Consider the following 25906-nt stretch of genomic DNA (forward strand, 5'->3'; position numbering starts at 1 on the left):
AAAGGACAGAAGTCAAACGTTCTTTCTCAATGCCTTTACTTTTAAACATGAGGGGAAAATCTTATAGGTATACATGAAAAAGACAGACATGATCACAGGTAAAAGCAAAGAAAATCTAGCCAGAAAGCTTTAACGCCTGTCAGCTATTGAACTTGAAGTTCTGAGTATGACATGTTATAGGGCTGGAAGGAATGATAATTAGTACTCCTCTCCTTCCTCCTCACCCTCTCCTTCAACAGAATCCACACCAACCTCCTCATAATCCTTCTCAAGGGCAGCCATGTCCTCACGGGCCTCAGAAAACTCTCCTTCCTCCATGCCCTCACCCACATACCAGTGGACAAAGGCACGCTTGGCATACATCAGGTCAAACTTGTGGTCCAGGCGAGCCCAGGCCTCAGCAATAGCCGTAGTATTGCTCAGCATGCACACAGCTCGCTGTACTTTGGCCAGGTCTCCACCAGGCACCACAGTGGGAGGCTGGTAATTAATGCCAACTTTGAAGCCAGTGGGGCACCAGTCCACAAACTGGATGCTGCGCTTGGTCTTGATGGTGGCAATGGCAGCATTGACATCTTTGGGGACCACGTCACCACGGTACAACAGGCAGCAAGCCATGTATTTACCATGGCGAGGATCACATTTCACCATCTGGTTGGCTGGCTCAAAGCATGCATTGGTGATCTCTGCTACAGAAAGCTGTTCATGGTAGGCTTTCTCAGCAGAGATGACAGGGGCATATGTGGCCAGAGGGAAGTGGATGCGGGGATAGGGCACCAGGTTGGTCTGGAATTCGGTCAGGTCAACATTCAGGGCTCCATCAAACCTGAGGGAAGCAGTGATGGAGGACACAATCTGGCTAATAAGGCGGTTAAGGTTAGTGTAGGTTGGGCGCTCAATATCGAGGTTTCTACGGCAAATGTCATAGATGGCCTCATTGTCAACCATGAAGGCACAATCAGAGTGCTCCAGGGTGGTGTGGGTGGTGAGGATGGAGTTGTAGGGCTCAACCACAGCTGTGGAAACCTGGGGGGCTGGGTAAATGGAGAACTCCAGCTTGGACTTCTTGCCATAATCGACAGAGAGACGTTCCATCAGCAGGGAGGTGAACCCAGAACCAGTCCCCCCACCAAAGCTGTGGAAAACCAAGAAGCCCTGAAGACCTGTGCACTGGTCAGCCTGTAGAGGAAGAAAAAAAAGAAAATGCAATTCTTTCATGCCAAGATACATTTGTCTTAGAATTTCTATTTCTTTAAATCATGAACATATCAGATTGATGTAAGCAGGAGGAGTGGCAAAATAGTACCCTAACTTAGGGGATTCCAATAGCACAGCAAGCAGTGTTTTCTACATTTTGACACACACCGAAGAATGAATGCTATAGTTTGATCTCTCCACTAAATTTGCATTGGACCCTCTCACCCCCACTGAACCCATTTAAAATATTTTATTATTTTTTGATGGTTTCATTCACTATTATTTCAACTCATGTATATTTCATCATCTTTTGAAAAAATGTTATTTATTAGGGTGACAATGGTTCTCATAAATGCATATTTAAACCTAGTACTTACCAGTTTCCGAATTCGATCTAGGACAAGGTCAATGATCTCCTTGCCAATGGTGTAGTGCCCACGGGCATAGTTATTGGCAGCATCTTCCTTGCCTGTGATCAGCTGTTCAGGGTGGAAGAGCTGGCGGTAGGTACCAGTGCGAACTTCATCTGGAAAAGGGAACCAAAGCAGCCACCCATCACTAACCTGCACAGGCCTTCTCAACACCAGGGCCTCAACAAAGACCCTAGGACACACCTCCTATCCCAGACAGCCCCTTGGATGTTACTCAGTTACTGAGGTCAACTCACCAATGACTGTGGGTTCTAGGTCTACAAACACTGCCCTGGGCACATGCTTGCCAGCGCCTGTCTCACTGAAGAAGGTGTTAAAGGAGTCATCTCCCCCTCCAATGGTCTTGTCACTTGGCATCTGGCCATCGGGCTGGATGCCATGTTCCAGGCAGTAGAGCTCCCAGCAGGCATTGCCAATCTGGACACCAGCCTGGCCAACATGGATGGAGATGCACTCACGCTGTGGAAAAGAAGAAAAAAATCAGGATGAAACTAACCTATCAGGACTGTGAAGCAAAACAATATATGTATGGAATCTTAATCTTACAAATGGCCTCTTCTAAAACAAATTAGTGTAAAACTTTTTTTTTTCTAGGGGACAACCACTATATATTTTGATCTACATTGCTTTTTTTGAATTTCCTTTCCCTCTCTAAATTGGCAAGGCCTCTTTCCAAACCAAGAAAAGACCTTAGTCACAGCTTCCTCTTTTTGAAGGACCAAGATAGGAAGGAGGCCATTGGTCCAGCACTCAGGCCCCAGCATACCATTTTAGACTAGGTGGCCAGATTTCCGGGCAGCTCCCAGTACAGGAAGCACGTGGCCAGAGCGGTGCAGAGGAAATGTCTGGCCTGAGGGGCAGGGCTCTGCGGTGCAGGATGAATGAGCAATTTAGGGTGTGCGCGCAGCGGGGCCGCGCAGCTGCAGAGTCAAAGAACAGAACAGCTGCAGCCACGTTGGCAGAAACTCAGCCATGGCCAACCATCCTCAGCACCCGGTAGGCGTTGGGCTCAATCCAGCATCTACACATCTGTCAGGGCACATCAGGGGATTATCCGAAGCACAAATCTGGACTAAGATCGGATTTCCGTTCCCTCAAAATCCCTCACCACCACCTGTTCCCACAAGCATTCCAGGCGTAGCAGAGAGGCCACGGAGGGGCAGATGGCCTCGATGGGCTGTTGGACGGTAATTTTCCTAATACTGGCATAGTGCAGCACACTGACAAGGAGCCTTCCTGCATATTCATCTCATTGCTTTCTTAAAAAACGACAACAAACCAACCCAAAAAATTCAGTTTAAGAGGAGACACACCCTTCAGCCACAGACCCGCAGCGCCGCAGCGCACATGCGTACACTGCAGTGGCAGTCTCCCGCCGCTCCCTGGCGGCAAGGTAACGGTCGCGCGTGCGCTTTTGTGTCGGGTTCCTTCCCGCCTCCGCTTTTCGCGCCGAGGAGGAAGTGAGGGCGGGGGGAGAGCGCGCGCGCGCGCGCGCGCCAGCTAAAGGAGAAGGAAGAAAAGGGGGATGGGAACACGCGGGAAAAGACTGTGGGGTCTTGGGGTGCCGCGCCCTGGGGTCAAGGTCTAAATAGGAGCCCTAACCGCGGTGGAGGGAGCAGGCGCACCGCCATCCCCTTCCGGAGTCCAAGTAGAAAAGGCGGAACCTCCCTTTTCGGGCCCCAGCTTTTCTCCACAAACCGGAGTCGATCTATTGCCACCTTTGGCGCTCTCCTCATTTTTTGCCCTCCAAATGGACAGTGCTGGCCTCAGCCCTTTCTAGTTAAAGGCCCTCCGCCAGTCCCCGGCTTGTTTTTCCCCATTTTTCCCAGCAAGAGCAGCGCCGCACGCGGCGCACTCACCATAGCTGCAGGTTAGCAAGCGTAGGCAACAGGAGTAGACAGCGGGTCCCGGTTACTGTCCCCGACAAGCTAAGAGTCGAGGTAAGTAACGCACTGAGGCGGGGGAGGTGCCGGAGTCGCTTAAGTAGCCGTCCGGGAAGGGGCGGGCGAGCACAGGCGGTGCCACAGCTTTGGGCCACTCCCCTGGCCCGGCGCGCCCACTCGGTGCCGGGCTCCGCCGCCGCAGAGGCGGGCTCCGGACCCGGAGCCCCCTCCCCGCGCGGGCCCGGAGGGCGGGGTCCTCCGCGCCTGCGGGCCGCCAGCTCCGGTGCTGCAGTCTGCGGCGCATGGCTGCCGAGGCCTGGGCGGAGGGCGGAGGGCGGGCAGTGCAGGATTCGGAAACAAACCATCCTGGCAATGCGAGAGGAAGCTTGCCTTAATTTGGACGAACGCTAAGACTTAAGAAGGCTATACAATTTTAAAGAGGAAGCACTATGAAAATGCAGAAAGTTCGGGTCTGGATAGCTCAGCTGATTATTTTCATGTTGCCACAATTTGTCAGTGAGTTTTGTCTTTTTCTTTTCTCAGTTCCTTTGAAGGCAGTGCATGCTGTACTTCCCTGATAATACGTAGTTCACGAAGTTTAGAAAACAGAACAGTTCTATTTGGTTTACTGGAATGGCTTGTTCTTTAAAGGTACCAAACGTTGGAAGCAAAACAAACACAGATAAACAGTCATTCAAAGAGCAGTACCTATGCATTTAACATCCAAACTGTTTAAAGGGACCCCATTTTTGGACCTCAACCGGCAACTTTATGGAGTAGCCATAGGGGGTCTTTTACAAAGAGAGATTTAAAGACACTTTGGTAGCTGGAATGAAGTGAAGACAAACTTGAGTAGTGACGAAATTGACACGGAAGGATATAAGAACTCTTTATATAATAGACAACTGCGTTCTGTTGTGTCAAGATAGATTAGTTGGTTATAGTTTAGTGATGGGAGGCACAGATTATAGTGAGTAGACACCCCCTTTTAAGGAGAATATTCCAAGACCATTGTTAACCCTTGGAAATGCATAAGGAGGTTAATTAGGGTTAAAATGTGGCTTTTAAATGGTTCTAGCAGAAACTTATTATTATTACTACACTATTCAAAATATCCTGCCAGTGACAGTGTATTAGTAACAGAAAAGGTAAACATAAGACAGAAAAATTCATAATTCATATTCAGTTATTACCTGATTCAGATTTGGTAAAGCTCACCCTTCATATAGACAAATAAAACATTTACACTGTTGTCTCACTTATACTTACTTTGAAAATTTGTTTGTCCCACTAATTCTTAAAAGGAGATGGAAAATACAGGCATACGTTTTATTGTGCTTTGCTTTATTGTGTGCTTCACAGATACTGCATTTTTTTACAAATTGAAGGCAAGGCTTTCCACCAGCGAAAAGATTACAGTACAACTAGCTTTATTGCAGTGGTCTAGAACCAAACTTACAGTATCTCTGAGGAATGATTGTCATTAGCTTGTCTTAACTGGAAGTATGAATGTTAGGAAACAACCTAGCTGAACTCCATTTTGCTGTCTGCTCTGGATGAAAGCCATTTGAAAGCAGGCACCTCCCTCTTTAGCTCTCTGCAGAACCTTAGAGCCATTCATTGCAGGGATTTGCTCCTGTGGGCCTACGTATCTCCCCAGATACCTTCCTAAAACTATTAGCTTTGCTAGCCTTGTTTTCTGTGAATTCCCCTGTTGTAAATAAGGAAGTATTTGACCTTTTTTTTAGGTTCCTGATGATACCTCATGTTTCAGAAAATAAGAGAGCCAAAGGGACCTTTACATATAACCTAGTTTGGTATCTTTATGCCAGAAAGATACTGAATAATGCTAAGTTAATTAATTTTGCTACCTTTTTAGTACTTGAGAGGAAAGGCTGACATATTTTTCTTTTTTACCCATATCAAACTTACATGGGTCTATTTGTTTTTTATTTTTATTTATTTATTTTAAAATATTTTTTCTTTATTGATTTTAGAGAGAGGGGGAGAGAGAGATGGAAACATCGATGAGTGAGAACATCGATTGGCTGCCTCCTGCATGCCTCACACTGGGGATCGGACCCAACCTGGGCATGTGCCCTGACTGGGAATTGAACCGGTGATCTCTTGTTGCATGGGTTGATACTCAACTACTGAGCCACATTGGCCGGACTATTTGTTTATATTATACATGGATACATACACTTTGTTTGCATTTTTTTGCGCACTTGCCTCTAGCGGGAACCGATTCTAGGACTCTCTGGTCTGCAGGCCGACGCTCCAACCGCTGAGCCAAACCGGCCAGGGCTGTTTGCATTTTTTAAATCAAGTTTTTAATGTATGAAATTTGAATTCTGAGACACCAGCCAGGCTAAAATCCTCAAATCTAAACAAGAAAGTTATACCAGGGCTTTGACTTAGTTTGTGCTAAGTTACAAGTTTTAAAAACTTTGGGCCTGTCCAGTGTGGCTCAGTGGTTGAGCATCGACCCATGCACCAAGAAGTTGCCAATTTGATTCCTAGTCAGGGCACATGCCCACGCTGTGGGCCAAATCCCCAGTGGAGGGCACGCAGGAGGCAGCCACTCTATGTTCTCTCTCATCAATGTTTCTATCTCTTTCTCTCTCCCTTTCTCTCTCTAAAATCAATAAAGAAAAAAAAATTAAAAAGAAAAGCTCACTTAAAAAAAATTTGTAACTTTGGAACATTTTATTATAAAAGGTGATACTCATATACATAACTAATAAGAACTTAAAATTCAGCATACATTTACTTCATTTTTTAGCTTGACCTTCTAGTAAATCTTTAGCTTCACTAATTTTGGCTGCTATATAAGGAGATCCTCCCTTGTCTGGATGATGTAAAAACATAATTTCTTCGATGAACATCTTTTATTTTTCCTTGATTGGTAATAGGGCTTACATCTAGTATTAATGCTGCTTCCCATTTTGTCATTTTGGTTTCAAACCCACCTCTATTAACAGCCACCACTGAAGGCAGATTTTGGTAGACTTTGAAAAACTTGTTTTACTTGAGGCTCCATATACTTCATGGCTTGCAAAACATCACGGCCTGCAAATTCTGTGGCAGCAATGGTCAGTCCAGCTGCTACTACTGTACTATTCATGGCTCAGCTCCCCTGCCTCCCCCTAGAGCCCTGTTCATTGAATCCCCGAGGCCGTGACCATCATCTGCATGCCTCTACCAGAAAGCAAGACGGCCACCACTAGTAGCGACCAAACGTCTGCACAATGGCCCCGGAGAAAACACAGAGACAGTCGCGATCTCGGCCGGAAAACTCCACTTTGTATTTAAAAACTAAATAGCTGTTAAATTGTTGGAATAAAATCACAGGATTATCCAGCGTCTTAACATTTTATCTGATTATATAGGTCTTTATTTTGTTGGACTGTTTTAGGGCCCATAACTATTTACTTCGAGTCTTTGATGTAGTAAGGAAGACTGTGTTGCTATTTGAACCACTCCCATCTTTGTTACTTAGTATCATCACCATTTGCTACTGTTTTAAGTAGTCAGTAACATTTGTTGATAGTTCATATTGTAGTTTAGACACAAAAGTTCATAAAATATTTTGTTCATTTAACCAGCTCTACAAGGAAAGACATAACAAATAGCAACAACTTACCAAGCATTGATGAGTTCTTTCTTTTTTTTTTTTCTTTATTGATTTTACTGTGAGAGGGTGGAAACATCGACTGGCTGCCTCCTGCATGCCCCCACTGGGGATTTGGCCCACAACCTGGGCATATGCCCTGGCTGAGAATTGAACTGGCTACCTTTGGTGCATAGGTTGATGCTCAACTGCTGAATCAAACTGGCCAGGCCCAAGCATTGATGATTCTCAAACATTTGGCCTTTTACTTTTATGTATTACAGTGTTATAAATTTATATATGCCATTTTGTAGTCTGTTTTTGTCATCACCTTATTTCATAGCATCTGACATACCTTGTTCATATATTTATTTACTTGTTCAAATGTTTTCCTTAATTAGCCCTAGCCAGTTTTGCTCAGTGGTTAGAGCATCCACCAGCAGACCAAAGAGTTCAATTCCAGCCAAGGGCACGTACCTTGGTTACGCTTTAGTCCCCGGCCCTGGTCGGGGTTCAGGGTTGTGCAGGAGGCAACCAATTGATGTATCTCTCACATTGATATTTCTCTCCCTCCCGCTTTATCTAAAGATAAATGGAAAAATATCCTTGGGTGAGGATTTAAAAAAATAAATAATTTTTTTTTCTTAATTAAAATGCAAACTCCATATCTGTTTTTGTGTAATTCAATCTTGGGTGCCCTTCCAACCAAGAACCACCTTCTTCCCTTCTTTGCCAAGATAACTTTTTCTTTTTTAAATATGTTTTATTGATGTTTTAGAGAGAGAGGAAGGGAGAGAGAGAGAGATAGAAATATCAATGAGAGAGAACATTGATTTCCACCTCCTACCTGCCCCCCTCCCCCTTCACTGGGGATTAGGCCCACAACCTGGGCATGTGCCCTGATCGGGAATCAAACCAGCGACCTCTTGGTGCATGAATTGAAGCTCAACCATTGGGCCACACAGGCCGGGCTAACTTTTGACACATTTTGAGTTTAAGTGTCTGTAGTACATATCTGGAGATGTCCATTAGTCAATTATATATGCAGATCTGGAGAGAGGAGAAAGATATGGATTTGAGAGTCCTTGAGATTTAAGGTGATAATTAAACCATAAGGATAAATAAGACTACTGAGGGGGAATGATGAGAGTTTAGAATGATGGCCTTAGTAGAGTACCTGGCCTTGGTAAAGAATCTGAAGAATGATTGAATTTAAAGTAGAGAAAAAGGCCCTGGCCGATTTGGCTCAGCAGTTAGAGCATTGGCCTGCAGTCCAGAGAGGCCCGGGTTCGGTTCCCGCTAAGGGCGCGTACCTTGGTTGCAGTTTGTCCAGGGCCCTGGTTGGTCGTGTGGGTGGCAGCCACTTGATGTGTCCCTTTCACGTCAATGTTTCTCTCTCTTTCTCTCTTCCTCTCCCTCCCTCCCACTCGGTCTGAACAGAAAATGGAAAAATGTCCTCGAGTGAGGATAAAAAAAATAAAAATAAAATAAAGTAGAGAAAAGGAGCCTACAAAAGGAGTCTGAGAAGAAACTGTCAGAGAGGGACAACTTGGGGTTTCACAATCCAAGGAAAGACAGAGTTTCAAAAAGGAGAAGTGTTACACTGTCAAATGCTGCAGAGTGGTAAAGTAGGGTGAAGATTGGAAAGTGTCCATTGTATATAGAAAACAATGTCTTTATTTTTTTTAATTTATTAGATAAATATTTTTTGAGAGCCTACCACATCAGGCACTTCTTTTAAGAGTTGGGTAGCTTGCCCTGGCCGGTTTGGCTCAGCGGTTACAGCGTCAGCCGGCAGACCCAAAGACACCTGGGTTTGGTTCCCGCTAAGGGCACGTACCTTGGTTGCAGTTTGTCCCCAGCCCGGTTGGGGTTGTATGGGTGGCAACTAGTTGATGTGTCTCTCTCACATCGATGTTTCTCTCTTAGTGCCTAATTTATAAATTAATCTTGATCATAGATATAGGGGGAAAATAATATATATAGGGTTTGGTATTATCTGTAGTTTCAGGCATCCACTGGGGTCTTGGAAGCTATCCCCCACAAGTAAGGGGGGACTACTGCAATAATAAAGAGTTAAGATATCTGGAGAGATAAAATGCTTTTGATAATACTACTTTAGAAAATACTACTAAAATCTGGATTAGTGCTGTCCAATATGCTAACCTCTATCTACTTGTGACCATTTAATAATTGAAATGTGCCTAGTCTGACTGAGGAACAGAATATTTTATTTTTTGTAATTTTTAGGTAATTTAAATTTAAATAGTCACATGTAGTGGCTACCATTGGATAGTGCACATCTAGAGATCTGAGTACTTACAGTTTCTATATGAAGAAGAAGAAAAGAAGGCTCAATTTTCTTAGGTTAAATGAAAACTGGTGACAAGGCATTTTAAAAGTAATGAAAAATAGAGTACCAGTAAAAACTAAGGAGGATTAATGAGATTTTAAGTAGACACTTACCATGATCTGAATTTATGTATATGGACTAATGAACTATATTCTATAGGAAAGGAGCACAGATTTAGAAAATGTATATATATATATATATTTTTATCTGCACACGAGGACATTTTTGCATTTTATCTTTAGATAGAGTGGGAAGGAAAGAGGGGGGAAGAGAGAGAGAGAGAACATCAATGTGAAAGAGACACATCGACTGGTCGCCACCCACATGACCCCAACCAGGGCCGGGGACAAACTGCAACTGAGGTACGTGCCCTTAGCGGGAACCGAATCTGGGACTCTCTGGTCCACGGGCCGATGCTCTAACCGCTGAGCCAAACCAGCCAGGGCTATTCCTCTCTCTTAAACACACACGCGCGCGCGCGCACGCACACACACACACACACACACACACACACACAGAATAGATATCACCTCACAGTCAGTATCAAAAAGATAAAAAATGCCCTGGCTGTTGTGACTCAGTGGTCAGTGTCAGCCCATGCACCAAAGGGTCACAGTTTCCATTCCTGGTCAAAGGTATGTACCTGTGTTGCAGGTTCATTCCCAGGCCCCAGTCAAGGCACGGCAGATGGCCACCAATCAATGTGTCTCTCTCACATCAATGTTTCTCTCTATATATTTCTGTCTGTCTCTCTCTCCTTCCCTTCCTTCCTCCTTCTCTCCCTCCCTTCCACTGTCTCTAAGAATCAGTGGAAAAATATCCTTGGGTGAGGATTAACAACAACGAAAAGACAAAAAATAACAAGGATAAGTGAGGATGTGGAAAAACTGGAATATTCATACATATGGGATTGTATATGGTGCACTCACTTTGGAAAACAGTTTAACAGTGCCTCAAAATGTTAAATGTAGAGTCACCACATGACCCAGAAATTCCACTCTAGATATAGTCAAGAAAAATAACATATGGCCCCACAAAAACTTGTACATAAATGTTCATAACAGCATTATTCATAATAGCCAAAAAATGGAAATGATCCAAATGTCCACCAACTGATGAATGGATAAAGAAAATGTGGTATATCCATACAATGAAATATTATTTGGCAATAAAAAGAAATGAAGTACCAACACATGCTATAACATGGATAAACCTTGAAAACATTATGCTTGAGTAAAAGAAGCCACATATTGTATGATTCTATTTACATGAAATGTCCAAAATAGAAAAATCCAGAGAAACAGAAAGTAGATGAGTGGTTGCTAGGGGCTTGGGGAAGGGTGAGTGAGAAGTAATTGCTAATGGATACCAAGAGGGACACATGGACTGGTTTCCTCCCGCATGACCCCAACCAGGGCCAGGGAAGAAGCACAACCAAGGTATGTGCCTTTGACCAGAATTGAACCCGGGACTCATTGGTCCACGTGCCAGTGCTCTAACCACTGAACAAAACTGTCCAGGGCTTCCTGGAGTTTTGTTCTGTACCTTCATTTGGGACATGTTTCTTTGTCTTCCCATTTTGGCTGCTTCCCTGTGTTTGCTTTTATGTATTGGGTAGAGTTGCTATGTCTCCTAGGCTTTGTAGGATGGCCTCTTGTTGTAGGTGTCCTGTAGGGTCCAGGAGCACAGCCTCCCTGATCACCCCAACTGGGCCTTCGAGGTACACCCCTAGTGTGGACTGTATACCCTTGTAATTGACTCTTGATTGCTGTTGGCACATCAACAGCTGATCAGCTGCAAGGACTGACTGTGACCTCTGACCTCTGACTCCCTTGGAGGGTCAGCTGTGCAGGGGCCCACCACACAGAGCAAGACTTACTTCAGCAGGGCTCTGATACCCACTGAGTCCACTCCTTGAGTTTGTCACTTGTGGCAGTGGTTGGGTGGTGGTGCTTCGCCATGTTCTGAAGCTGTCCACTGGGTGTGCTGGCTCTGGGGCAAGGTCAGCCACTGCCTCTGTGTTCTTCTACCTGGGGCCACCAGGCATAAAATACAATGCAATCTGCCCATGGCTGCTTCTTGTGCTGGGCTTGGCGGTGCCCAGGCAAAGCCAACCTGTGAACCAAGGCTAACTGCTTCTAGTGCCAGGCCTGGGGCCACTTAGTGAGAGGTATAGGGCTCGCTGAGGCCAGATGCTGTTTGTTTGAGAGAATTTAGGAAAATCTGAAGTAGGAGCCTAGACAGACCAGTCCTATGGGAAAACCACTGGAAACAGCTTGGGTGAGCCTGAAAGTTGGGTGGGGGCAGGGCCTCAGGGAATCACCAGGGCAGGACAAACAGTGTGAGCCAGATTTCTGGAATCTTAGATATGGTGGCCATCTGCCTGCCCCATGGGGGAAGGGAAGGGTTCACCAAAGAAATAATGGCCTTCACCAACACGTCTATCCAGGAGAAAGCTGCCCCTCCAGCTATTGCCCCAATGCCGAACAACTCAGTTCTTCCCCGTATGTCTCTGGAGAGTCCAAATAAGTTCGTGTCGGGGTCCTTTAAGAGGAAATGCCTGGGGCCCCGGCCAGTGTGGCTCAGTGGATTGAGTGTCCTCCCATGGACTGAGAGGTCCTGGCTCAATTCCCGATCAGGTTACGTGCCTGGATTTCAGGCTCAATCCCTAGTCGGAAGCGTGCAGGAGGCAGCTGATTGATGTATCTCTGTCACATCGATGTTTCTGTCTCTCCCTTCCTTTCTAAAAAAAAAAATCAATAAAAACTTATTAAGAAAAAAAAAAAGGAACGGCCTGGGACTCCATAAGTCTCAGCCTCCCTCAGCCTCAATTCCCACTGATTTTACAGTCAGAAGTTATGGGGACTTCTCTTTCTGGCACTGGAATCCTGAGCTGGGGGGCCTGGTGTGGGATGGGGACTCCTTGCTCCTTAGGAAGGATCTTAACAGCCAAGGTATCTCTCCTGATTTTTATCTGCCACACATGAGTGTGGGACCAGCCCATTTACACCTCTGCCCCTCCTACCAGTCTCGATGTGGCTTCTTTAATTTTGTAGTTGTAGGACTTTCATTCATCTTCACTTTAGGTGGTTTTGAATGATGCTTGTTCTGTCGTTAAGTTGGAATTTTGATGTGGTTGTGAGAGGAGGTGAATACCATGTTTATCTATACCGCCATGTTTACTGGAAGTCTAACTTAGATTTTTCAACTTTATGTTGATGCAAAAGTGATACACATTCAGATTGTACTTCAAATTTTTATCTTTTTTCAGGCTAGTGATATGCTCTTTTTTGTTGTTAATCCTCACCCAGGGATATTTTTCCATTGATGTTTAGGTAGAGTGGAACGGAGGGAGGGAGGAAGAGAAGGAGGGAGAAAGAAAGAGAGAGATAGAGAGACTGAGAAAGACAGAGATCAATTTGTTGTTCCACTTGTTTATGCATTCATTGGTTGTTTCTTTTTTGTTTTGTTTTTTTATCCTCACCCGAAGATATTTTACCATTTATCTTCAGATAGAGTGGGAGGAAGGGAAGGAGGGAGGGAGAAAGAAAGAGAGAGAGAGAGAAAAACATCGATGTGAGAGAGACACATGGATTAGTTGCCTCCCACACAACCCTGACCAGGGCTGGGGATACAACCGCAACCACGGCAGATGCCCTTGCTTTAACTGCTAAGCCAAACTGGCCAGGGCAACAACCCAATTTAAAAGTAAGCAAATGATAGTGCAGCAAGTGATGATCATGCTCAGCATCGACCCATGTACCAAAAGGTCACCAGTTCGATTCCTGGTCAGGACACATGCCCAGGTTGGACGCCAAATCCCCAGTGGGGAGCATGCAGGAGGCGGCCAATCAATGTTCTCTCTCTCTCCCCCTCTCACTTTCTCTCTCTCTAAAATAAAAAAGGAAAACAAAATTTTTAAAAAGTAAGCAAATGATAGATACAGATAGTAGTTTAGTGGTTGCCAGAGACAGGAGTGGGGTCAGGGTGGGCAAAATGAGTGAAGGGAGTCAAAAGGTGCAAATTTTCAGTTATAAAATAAATAAGTCATGGGGATATAATCTACAGCATGGTGACTATATAGTTAGTAATACTGTATTGCATATTTGAAAATTGCTAAGACAGTAAAGTAAATCTTAAAAGTTCTCATCATGAGAAAAGAAATTGTAACTGTGTATGGTGATGGATGTTAACTAGACTTCTTGAGGTGATCATTTTGTAATATGTACAAATATTGAATCATTATGTTGCACACTTAAAACTAATATAATGTTATATGTCAATTTTATTTTGATTTAAAAAAATTATAATAAAAATTGAGCAAAGAAGAGACATTTTTCCAAAGAAGCTATTCACTTGGCCAATAAGCACATTTCCTTCCTTCCTTCCTTCCTTCCTTCCTTCCTTCCTTCCTTCCTTCCTTCCTTCCTTCCTTCCTTCCTTCCTTCCTCCCTCCCTCCCTCCCTCCCTCCCTCCCTCCCTCCCTCCCTCCTTCCCTCCCTCCCTTCCTTCCTTCCTCACCCGAGGACATTTTTGCATTTATCTTCAGACAGAGCGGGAGGGAGAAAGGGAGGAAGAGAAAGAGAAACATCGATGTGAGAGAGACACATCGACTGGTTGCTACCCACACGACCCCAACTGGGGCCGGGGACAAACTGCAACCAAAGTACATGCCCTTAGCGGGAACTGAACTCGGGACCCTCTGGTCCACGGGTCGACGCTATAACCGCTGAGCAAAACCAGCCAGGGCCGTATAAGCACATTTTAAAGAGCACATTAAAAGATACTGAACATTACCCTGGCCTGTTTTGCTCAGTAGTTAGAGCGTTGGCTCATGGACCAGTGGGTCGCAGGTTCAATTCTGGTCAAGGGCACGTACCTCATCAGTGTGGTTCATCCTTAGCCCTGGTTGGGGTCGTACAGGAGGCAACCAGTCCCTCTCACTTTGATGTTTCTCTCTCTCTCCTCTCTCCCTCCCCTCTCCCTCCCTCTAATTCTATTTGAAGATTGGAAAAATAGTTTTGGGTGAGGATTAAATTAAAAGATACTGGACATCACTACTCATTAGGGGAATGTAAATCAAAACTTCGAGATACTACCTCACACATTAAAATGACTACTAGCAAAAAGCAAAACAAAACAAGTGTTGCTGAGGATATGGAGAAATTGGCACCCTTGTACACTGTTGGCAGGAGTGTAAAACAGTGTAGCCTCTATGGAAAACAGTATGGCAGTTCTTCATGAAATGTAAATACAGAGTCCTGGCCAGTGTGAATCAGTGGTTAGAGTGTCGGCCCACACTGAATGGTTGCAGGTTCAATCTCCAGTTCAGGTTGGGGTGTGTGGGGGAGGCAAACAATCAATGTGTCTCTCACATCAATCTCTCTTTCTCTCCCCTTCCCTCCTTTCCACTCTCTCTAAAAAAAAAAAAAAAAAAAAAAAAAAATCAGTAGAAAAAAATATCCTCCAGTAAGGATTAACCAAAAGAAAAAAGAAAAGAAAAAAATAGTTAAGCCTTGGCCAGTGTGGCTCAGTTGGTTGAGTGTCATCCCATGCACTGGTTCAATTCCTGGTCAAGGCACATGCCCAGTTTGCAGGTTCAATCCCTGGTCAGGATGCATGTGGGAGGCAACTGATCACTGTTTCAATGTTTCTCTTTCTTTCCCTCTCCCTTCTTCTCTCTCATAAAATAATTCTTGATGACATTTTTTAAAAAGAAACTAACCAAAAAATAGCCCCTGAGCCCTCTATACGCACATTTTGATGAATAAACATATTGAAGGACACATCTGAAAAGCTAATGAATATTCTGTTAAGACCCTCCCCTTAGGTATCCCCTAGGATTCCAGCAGGCCAAAGAAAGATAAAAAGCCTCAAGACAAAAGAGCCACAGCACACCCTGCAAGAGCACACCCATGCCTTGTATCTTTGCTGTTTTTCTCCTAAACTCTAAGAGACTCCACCATACTTGCAACCAGGGGAGCAGTGAGCAGCAGCAGCTCCACCCAGGCTAACCCCCTGAACCTGTCTCCAAGGCCCTCTTTTCTCTAACTTTCCTCTCCTGTTGCTTTCCCTATCTTTTTTTTTTTCCTTCTTTTTCTTTGTTGAACGTATTACAGATGTTCCTCATTTTTCCCCCATTGACCCCCCTCCTCCCCACTCCCACCCCCCTCCCACCTTTTTTCACACTGTTGTCTGTGTCCACTGGTTATGCATATAAGTTCTTTGGTTTATTTCTTCCTACCTCCCAACCCCTTTCCCTTTGAGGTTTGTCGGTCTAGCAATGCATTTGTACTTCTTAATCCCTTCACCTTTTTCACTCATTTCCCCAATCCCCCTCCCATCTGGCAACCAACAAAATGTTCTCTGTATCTATGAGAAGGTTTCTATTCTGCCTGTTCATTTTGTTTGTAGATTCCATTGTCGATAGATATGTATTCATTGCCATTTTGTTTGTTCATATATTTTATCTTTTTCTTCAAAAAGACCCTTCATCATTTCATATAATAATGGTTTGGTGGTGATGAACTCCTTTAACTTTTTCTTGTCTGGGAAACTCTTTATATGGCCATCAATTCTAAATGACAGCTTTGCAGGATAGAGTAATTTTGGTTGTAGGTTCTTGCTTTTCATCACTCTGAATATTTCTTGCCACTCCCTTCTGGCCTGCAAAGTTTCTTTTGAGAAATCAGCTGACAGCCTTATGGGAACTCCCTTGTAGGTAACTAACTGCTTTTCTCTTGCTGCTTTTAAGATTCTCTCTTTGTCTTGAACCTTTTGCATTTTGATGATGATGTGTCTTGGTGTGGGCCTCTTAGGGTTCATCTTGTTTGGGACTCTCTGTGCTTCCTGGACTTGTATGTCTGATTCCTTCACCAAGTTAGGAAAGTTTTCTGCCATTATTGTTTCAAACAGGTTTTCAATTTCTTGTTCTCTCTCTTCTCCTTCTGGCACCCCCAAGATGTGAATGTTGGCACGCTTGAAGTTGTCCCAGAGGCTCCTTACACTATCCTCATTTTTTGGGGTTCTTTTTTCTTTTTGCTGTTCTGATTGGGCGTTTTTTGCTTCCTTATATTCTAAATCAATGGTTTGCTTCTTGGATTTACATACTCTACTATTGAATCTGTATAAATTATTCTTTATTTCAGTTAATGCCTCCTTCATTTCTGACTGTGCATTCATCATTTCTGACTGGTCCTTTTTTATGCTCTTGAGGACTTCACTAGGTTTGCTGAGATTCTCAGTAAGTTCATTGAGCATCCTTATAAGCAATATTTTGAACTCAGCATCTGTTAGGTTGCTTATCTCCATTTCGCTTAGTTCTTTTCTTAGGGTTTTGTTCTGTTTTTTCATTTGGGACCTGTTTCTTTGTCTCCTCATTTTGGCTGCCTCCCTGTGTTTGTTTCTGTGTATTACTTAATGAGAGGTATAGGGCTAGCGGAGACCAGATGCTGCTTGTTTGAAAGAATTTAGGAAAACCTGAAGCAGGATCCAAGACAGGCCAATCCTATGGTAAAGCAACTGGCAACAGCTTGGGTGGGCCTGAAAGTTGGATGGGGCAGGGCCTCAGGGAATCACCAGGGCGGGGCAACCAGTGTGAGCCAGGTTGCTGGAGTCCCAGATATGGTGACTGTCTGCTGCCCCAGGGAAGGGCTCACCAAAAGAACAAAGGCCTCTGACAGCACGACAGCACGACAGCACGTTTGTCCTGGAGAAAGCCCCCTCTCCAGCCCTTGCTCCAGTGCCGAACAGCTCAGTTCTTTTCTGTATGTCTCTGGTGCCCCTCAAGCTGCCTCCCCTCCAAACTTAGAGGGAGTGAGTCCGATGAGTCTGTGTGCGGGCCCTTTAAGGAGCTGCCTGGGGCTCCAGCAGCGTCAGCTTCCCTGAGCCTCAGTTCCCACTGGATTTTCCAGCCAGAAGTTATCTTCCTGGCACTGGAACCCTGAGCGGGGCGTCTGCTGTGGGATGGGGATCCCTCAGTCCTTAGGGAGGACCTTCCCCGCTGAGGTATCCTCCTGATTTTTTCCGCCACACGTGGGTGTGGGACCAGCCCGTTGCACCTCCGCCCCTCCTACCAGTCACCACGTGGCTGCTGCTTTAATTTCGTAGTTGTAGGACTTGCATTCAGCTTGATTTTAGGTGGTTTTGAATGATGGTTGTTCTGTAGTTGTAATTTTGATGTGGTTGTGGGAGGAGGCGATACCGTATTTACATACGCCGCCATCTTGACTGGAAGTCACACTATTGGTTTTCAATGCTCACATTGTACCATCAACAAGAGCCCCTTCAACTTGACTCCTGTTGATATGATTGTAGTTTTTTATATTTTCCTTACTTTCTGGAATGAGAAAATATTTGAGGCTGAACTTGTATATTTCCTGCTCCAAGCTTAGAACCAGTCTTTTCTCTTAAAATGCTCTGGTTCCTTTTAGTGGGAAATGGTATTTAGAGATTACCAACTGAATGCTAGGGATACTCATTGCTACAGTGGTCCTAGGCCTTGTCAGTGGACAAAGCTATAAAATGTGGGAGTTTTTTCTTTTGTAATCGAAAACATGTAACAAATTCATAATAGTATTTTCAATTAAAATTAGGATAATAGAGCTTTTTTTCCTTTTAAAAATATTTTTATTGATTTTAGAGATGGGAGGAGGGAGAGAGAGAGAGAAACTTTGATGTGAGAGAGAAATATCAATCAGTTGCTTTCTGTATGTGCCAGAACCTACAACCCAGGTATGTGCCCTGACCTGGAATTGAACCAGCAACCTTTCGGTACACAGGATGATGCTCAACCAACTGAGCCACTTTGGCTGGGTGAGCTTTCTTTCCTTTGATTTTATACTTCTATCTCTTTTATCCTACACTTGACTCATTCAACCAATAATTATTGTATACCTACCATATCCTTTATACTTTGCTAGTTTCTGGGAATATTCATTAAGAACTTACATCTAATCTACTTTCCACATTGTTTTTATATCTAAATGAGGATTTTTATTTTTTTGTCCATCAGATCTATTTGCATTGGCTTCTAGTTAAAACTGCTGAGCAGCCCAGCTGGGTAGGTAGCTCAATTGGTTGGAACATCATTCTGTACACTAAAAAAAGTTGTGGGTTCAATTGGCAGTCAGGACACACACCTAGGTTTCGGGTCCGATACCCAGTTGGGGTGTGTATGGGAGGCAACTGATCTATGTTTCTCTTTCACATCGATGTTTCTTTCTTCCTTCCTCTCTTTCTAAAATCAATAAAAACATATCCTCAGGTGAGGATTAAAAAAAAAAAAACACGAAAACTGCTAAGCAGTATTAGATTGGCTTTCAGTTGATCTCAGCTTTTTATTTTGCATTCAGTCACTCAAAGGGGATATGTTCTGAGTAAAGCTTCGATAGGCAATTGTGTTGACGTGTGAGGATCATAGAATGCACTTACACAAACCCAGATGGTACAGCCTACTACTCACCTAGGCTATATGGTGTAGCTGATTGCTCCTAGACTATAAGCCATATTACTGTAGAAGACAACACAAGAGCCAGTTCGATATGGCTCAGCTGATTGAGCATCATCCTATGGACTGAGAGGTCCTGGTTTGATTCCTGATCAGGGCACATGCCTGGGTTGCGGGTTTGATCCTCAGTGGCAATTATGCAGGAGGCAGCTGATTGATGTTTCTCTCTCACATTGATGTTTTTATTTCTCTCTCCCATCCTCTCTCTAAAAAAATATATTTAAAAAAAAAAACAACAAACAAAAAACACAACACGAGATTAAGTAAAGCACCAGCGAAAATTAATCAACCAAGAGACCCCAGTAGCTCAGTTGGTTAGAATGTCATCCTGATACACCAAGGTTGCAGGTTCAATCCCCAGTTAGGACACATACAAGAATCAATGCATAAATAAGGGAACAACAAATCTATGTTTCTCTCTCTCTTTTTAAAAATCAATCAATAAAATTTTTTTTTAAAGATGCAATAACTCTGACCGGTTTGGCTCAGTGTTTGGATCAGCCCGCGCACTAGAGAGTCCCAGGTTCGGTTCCCGCTAAAGGCACATACCTCAGTTACAGTTTGTCCCTGGCTCTGGTTGAGGTCGTGTGGGTGGCAACCAGTTGATGTGTCTCTCACATCGATGTTTCTCTCTCTCTCTTCCTCCCACTCTATCTGAAGATAAATGCAAAAATGTCCTCAAGTGAGGATAAAAAAAAAAAAAGATGCAGCAAACACACATGTGAAGCTTTATGTTGTGTTCAGTCCTTTTAGTCATAGGATGATGCATAACACAACATACTGTTTTACAAAATTTTTTTTTTAAGTAGAAAGATTGTACTCTAAAATCAGGATAAAAAGTATAGTAAATATCCCTGGCCAGGTGGCTCAGTTGGTTGGAACATCATCCCATACCCCAAAAGATTGTGGGTTTGATTCCCTGTCAGGGTACATACCTCGATTTCAGGTTCAATCCCTAGTTGGGGCGTGTACAGGAAGGCAACTGATCCATGTTTCTCTCACACATTGGTTTTTCTCTCTCTCCCCCCTTCCTCTCTCTCTAAAATCAATTTTAAAAAATCCTCAGGTGAGGATGAAAAAAAAGGTATAGTAAATACATAAAGTAGTAAGTAACATGGTTGTTTATTATCAAGTACTGTGGACTGTACACAATTGTGTGTGCTATACTTTTTATAGTTGGCAGTACAGTAGGTTTACACCAGCATCACTACAAACATGAGTAATGTGGTATGCTAGGGCGTTAACAATGGCTACATCTCTGGGTGACAGGAATTTTTCAGCCTCATTATGTATGGGACCACTGTCTTATATGCAGTCTGTCACTGAAATGTTATGTGGTGTATGACTGTATTTCCATTAACTTAAACTCAGATTCCAGTAACTACATTACTATTACATCCCTTAGTTGGCAATGTCAAAGGAAAGGGCTGTTGATACTGAAACAAAACAAAAAAAACCCCCACATTTCATTACCACTGGATATTTTACCAGAACAAGGTAACAGGATAGTGTAAGACAATTTGTTATCCTTGGATCCTTAGCCTTTGGTCAACTCTATTGTTGAAGAAACCTTTTGTACAAAACTCTTTCTCTTACCATGGTAGTGCTGATGCCTATAATTATACTATTAGAGTTTTGTTCTTTGAAGTAACTGGTCCATAGTAAAGTAAGAATATGTTTGGATAGTTAAAATTCAGATATATAATTAACACATTAGAGTGAATAAATTTATCAAGATTTTACATTGTCACATTCAGCTGAAAAGTTTGGAAAAAAGGTAAAAAACTAGGTCAAGCATAGAGGACAACTGTTTGGAGAGAGCAGACTCCTTTTGAAAACCTGGGCAGAGGAAGCATGATGGCACTAGACACATGCCAAGATGAGGAAGTATAAAAATAAACTTATAAGCCTGGCTGGTGTGGCTCAGTGGATTGAGCATTGTCCCATGGACTGAGAGGTCCTGGTTCTATTCCCAGTCAGGGCCCATGCCTGGGTTTTGGGCTCAATTCCAGTGGGGGATATGCAGGAGGCAGCCAATTGATGTTTCTATCTCTCTTCTTCCCTCTCTCTAAAAATTCAATAAAAGCATGTTTTAAAAAAAATAAAAACCTATTTTAATAAAAATTATTAAAAGAAAATAAGCTTGTAAGTCCTAATGATGCATTTGGAATACTCACTATTTTGTTAGTTATATGAGACTCAGCAGTCAGACCACTGGCTGGGTAGCAAATATCAATTCTAAAAAGCAGCATTTTTCTTTTAATTTTTTTTCTGTTTCTTTATTGATTTTAGAGAGGAAGAGAGAGGTAGAGAGACAGAAACATCAATGAGAGAACATCAATTGGCTGCCTCTTGCATACCCCCCACTGGGGATTTGGCCCACAACCTGGGCATGTGCCCTGACTGGGAATTGAACCGGCGACTTCTTGGTGCATGGGTCGATGCTCAACACTGAGCCACACTGGCCGGGCAAAAGTACTAGCATTTTGACTATTGGAATAGAGTAAAAATTTAAGAATAGCATGGATATTATTTAATTATATTTAAGTATACATTTTATAATGTATGTTTTATAATATACTAAGATAATTTAAAATAGTCACTTAATTATATATGTATATTGCAGTCAACAGTTATCCTTTCTACTCAATGTGTTAAATACATACAAATTTTCAGACACTCAAATAGAAAACACAAGTCTGAACTCATTTAAGACAGGGAATACTTTATTCAAACCCATCAGAGAAATGGACAGGTTGGGTCTGTAACCAAGCATGATATTTTAAAGCACAGGCCAGTAATTGTATATGAGAGTACACACTGCTACACAGAAATTAACTGAACAGACCACAACTTTTCAATGCTTAAAACAGAATAAGCTTCCCTATAAAAGCAGCACCATTGTGACATTTTTATTTTAGTATTCCTCTCCTTCTTCCTCAGCCTCTCCTTCAACAGAATCCACACCAACCACTTCATAATCTTTCTCAAGGGCAGCCATGTCCTCATGGGCCTCAGAAAACTCTCCTTCCTCCATACCCTCACTCACGTAGCAGTGGACAAAGGCACGCTTGGCATACATCAGGTCAAACTTGTGGTCCAGGCGAGCCCAGGCCTCAGCAATAGCCATGGTGTTGTTTAGCATGCACACAGCTTGCTGTACTTTGATCAGGTCTCCACGAGGTACCACAGTGGGAGGCTGGTAATTAATGCCAACTTTGAAGCCAGTGTGGCACCAGTCCACAAACTGAATGGTACGCTTGGTCTTGATGGTGGCAATGGCAGCACTGACATCTTTGGGGACCACATCACCACGGTACAACAGGCAGCAAGCCATACATTTACCATGGTGAGGATTACATTTCACCATCTGGTTGGCTGGTTCAAAGTAGGCATTGGTGAGCTCTGCTACAGAAAGCTGTTCATGGTAGGCTTTCTCAGCAGAGATGACAGGAGCATATGTGGCCAAGGGAAGTTGATGCAGGGATAGGACACCAGGTTGGTCTGGAATTTGGTCAGATCAACATTCAGGGCTTTATCAAACCTGAGAGAAGCAGTGATGGAGGACACAATTTGACCTATCAACCTATTCAGATTAGTGTAGGTTAGGTGCTAAATATCAAGGTTTCTACTACAGATGTCATAGATGGCCTCATTGTCAACCATGAAGGCACAATCAGAGTGCTCCAGGGTGGTATGGACGGTGAAGATGAAGTTGTAGGTCTCAACTACAGTTGTGGAAACCTGGGGGGCTTGGTAAATGGGAAACTCCAGCTTTGACTTCTTTCAATAATTGACAGAGAGACAGTCCATCAGCAGGGAGGTGAACCCAGAACCAGTCCCCCCACCAAAGCTGTGGAAAACCAAGAAGCCCTGAAGAACAGTGCACTGGTCAGCCTGTTAGAAAAAAAGAATAGAGGAAACATAGTTATTTCTTTTTGTGATATAACTGGTAAGTATATTTTTACTTTTCATACAATTCCAAGGATATAGATTTTATTTTGACAAGAAACACTTAAAAAAATCTAGGCCCTCTTGGAATAACTCAATATTTCTTAATTTAAAATATCGTCATTAAAATTTATGAAATAATATCAAATAATTCATGCTTTGAAATTTTAAACAAACTATAAAGGAATAATACATCTCACTATTACATTTCAATTCTATGTTGGAAAAAAGCATATTTTAAATGTCTTCTTTAGGCTCATTAATTTACTTTATTCTTGAGAACAAACATACCAGTTTCCGAATTCGGTCCAGGACGAGGTCAATGATCTCTTTGCCAATGGTGTAGTGCCCACGGGCATAGTTATTGGCAGCATCTTCCTTGCCTGTGATCAGCTGCTCAGGGTGGAAGAGCTGGCGGTAGGTACCAGTGCGAACTTCATCTGGAAAAGGGAACCAAGGTAGCCACCCATCATCAACAAGCCTTCTTGACCCCAGGGCCTCAACAGAACCCCCAGGACACACCTCCTGTCCCGGTCCCCCAGGCCCCCTCTCCCCTGGGGGACCTTACTTGGGTTATTGAGGTCAACTCACCAATGACTGTGGGTTCCAGGTCTACGAACACTGCCCTGGGCACATGTTTGCCAGCGCCAGTCTCACTGAAGAAGGTGTTGAAGGAATCATCTCCCCCTCCAATGGTCTTGTCACTTGGCATCTGGCCATCGGGCTGGATGCCATGTTCCAGGCAGTAGAGCTCCCAGCAGGCATTGCCAATCTGGACACCAGCCTGGCCAACGTGGATGGAGATGCACTCACGCTGTTAGAAGGAAACAAAAAAATATATATAAGATTTGGTTGTGTTAACATTTTGAATTTTCATTAGATTTATAAAAATATTTCTAGTAATATACAGATACTCTTCAAATTTACCTGAGGTCATATCCCTAACATGATAGAAATGATTATGAAAAAGCACCTGCTACAAATACTGCAGATGGACGTGGCCTGAATAATAATGTTGCACTATTAGCACATGGTGCAAGTCCACAGATTGCTTGAACAGATTTTCTCTATTTAAAAAATATTCAAAGTATGGATTTCATAAAATGATGTTAAATTCAATCACTAATAATTAGAATCAATATTACTATTTCCCCTTTAAATAAGATAAGAGTTTCTTTGAAATATGATTTGGTATTTCAACATGGACATCTGTACTGCAGCTGAAGCTAGAAGCCACACCCTTCTGCAGTCTATCTGCAGAATCCATCTGTACTAGGGGGTTGGAAGCTCAACAAGGGCTGATTCCTGCATTGCTGCGCCTGGTGCAAGCCTGTACTATCTGCTACATTATTTAACAGAGCAAGCTCTATTTCCAGAAACTGCCTACATGATCTCATTGTGCCATTCTGCCAGTTTTCCTCCTCTGAGCCAGGCTAGGACCATATGCCTAATTTGAAATGAATTAATGAAGATCCATTAGAACAAAAGACAGCTGGACACAGTATGATTATTCTTTGTCTGCAGCAATTTCATTACTTTTTAAAAAAGTTTCTTCAGAATCTTCTTCATTGTAAAAAACTGAAACATTATGAGTAGCTATAAAACAACAGTTCCTAAATTAGAAACAAATATCACAGGAGAAGCTACCAAACAAAAAATAAAAGCCCAGTGAAAGGATAATGAAATATATTTAAAACAACAAAACTACCTATTTTCCTGGAGATTTTTCTACTCACAAAAGAATGTTTACACTCATCACATTCAATAGATATTTTCTTCTCTATGGTCTTTATGGCTACAACTTCCATTGTCTATCCATTGTCTCTTCACTGAGATCAGGGGGTGGGGGTAGTGTAGGGAAGGGCGTTTCCCTAGGTCCTGAACATTGGGGTACCCTGGCTCACACAGTGGTCTTTCTCATTGAACTTCCAGCCAAGACACACACACACACACACACACACACACGTCAGTTAGGGAAAGGTAGCCCAGGGCCAAACTAAAGGGCTTGTCAAGTGTATTGTGATTTTGTCCCTAAAGAAAAAATATTGCATCTAAGTTTTAGCACTGAATGAAAAACCTTTTTTTTTTTTGTTTAACGCCTACAGTTCTGCAATGATGAAAGACTTATTAAAAGTCTTCTGTCAGAAGAGGTTTAGCAAGAGAGAACCCCACCCAGCGGCTCCAGGGCCAGAGAAGCCAGAAACAAACAACGCCCCTGCGCCACCCTGACGCCGGCTCCAACAGAAACTTAACCATTTTTCCCCGTTAATATACGGGTATCTTCCTAAAATGCCGACCAACCGGCGAGGGAACTTTTTTCTTTTTCTTTCTTTCCTTTTTCTTTTTTTACTAATCCAAGGCTCCGCTCTGTCCCAGCTCTTCTCTTTCCCAACTCCTCCTGGCTACACCCACCGACCCCTGGTCTTTGGGGCGACTCCTCCTCTCCCTGTCCCTGGGGAAACACGCAAGGAAGAAAGCCTTTTCGAGTCACACGAATACGGTGTGCACACACACGGGGGCCACGCAGGAGACGCCACGATCCTCTTTCCCCGCCCCAGACCCTTCATCACCAACAAATGGGCTGCTTGTGGCTCGGAAAGGCTCAGATTATCAAAAAACCCTTCCACTCCGCCTTTGTTCTTCCCCACGGTTTTGTGGCGCCCTGGGCGCAGTTCTTGGGTTCCAGCACCCTGCACTGCGGCGGCTGGCTCAAGGATCTGAGGCAGATGAAGCTTAACCTCGCCAAAGAAGCATAAGGCTGCCCTTACCAAATAAGTTGTAAAGGTGAAAAAGCTTCAGATTGTCCAAGTAGACCCCACCCAACGGTCACAGAGAGCCAGAGAAAACAGATTCTTACCATGGTTGCTGCTTTGCGGCTGCGGAGCGGATGGCGGAGAGGAAGAGAGGTTGTTGCTTCTTACAGCGCGACTCTTAGGCGGTCGATGTAAGAGAATCTGCGGCACATGGGCG

The 25906-nt window shown here is 43.5% G+C and overlaps 1 protein-coding gene and 1 pseudogene across 2 annotated transcripts; both read right to left on the bottom strand.

The window, feature by feature from the left end:
* Nucleotides 1-25906, bottom strand: LOC118623659 (tubulin alpha-1B chain). Of its 2 annotated transcripts, XM_036251471.1 has the most exons (6): nt 25794-25906; nt 23528-23750; nt 23228-23376; nt 1865-2087; nt 1575-1723; nt 1-1179 (listed from the first exon to the last, which is right to left on the bottom strand). In XM_036251471.1, the coding sequence occupies exons 1-6, from the start codon at nt 25794-25796 to the stop codon at nt 199-201; spliced, it is 1728 nt and encodes a 575-aa protein (XP_036107364.1). In that variant the 5' UTR covers nt 25797-25906; the 3' UTR covers nt 1-198. The 2 variants fall into 2 exon arrangements, with proteins under 2 accessions (XP_036107364.1, XP_036107365.1); XM_036251472.1 differs by lacking the exons at nt 23228-23376; nt 23528-23750; nt 25794-25906 and adding an exon at nt 3488-3638 and having other exon boundaries at nt 2-1179.
* On the bottom strand, nt 6286-6638 carry LOC118623661 (annotated as a pseudogene).

The sequence above is a fragment of the Molossus molossus genome, unplaced genomic scaffold (genome assembly GCF_014108415.1).
Source record: "Molossus molossus isolate mMolMol1 unplaced genomic scaffold, mMolMol1.p scaffold_m16_p_10, whole genome shotgun sequence".
In the NCBI taxonomy this organism is placed as follows: domain Eukaryota; kingdom Metazoa; phylum Chordata; class Mammalia; order Chiroptera; family Molossidae; genus Molossus; species Molossus molossus.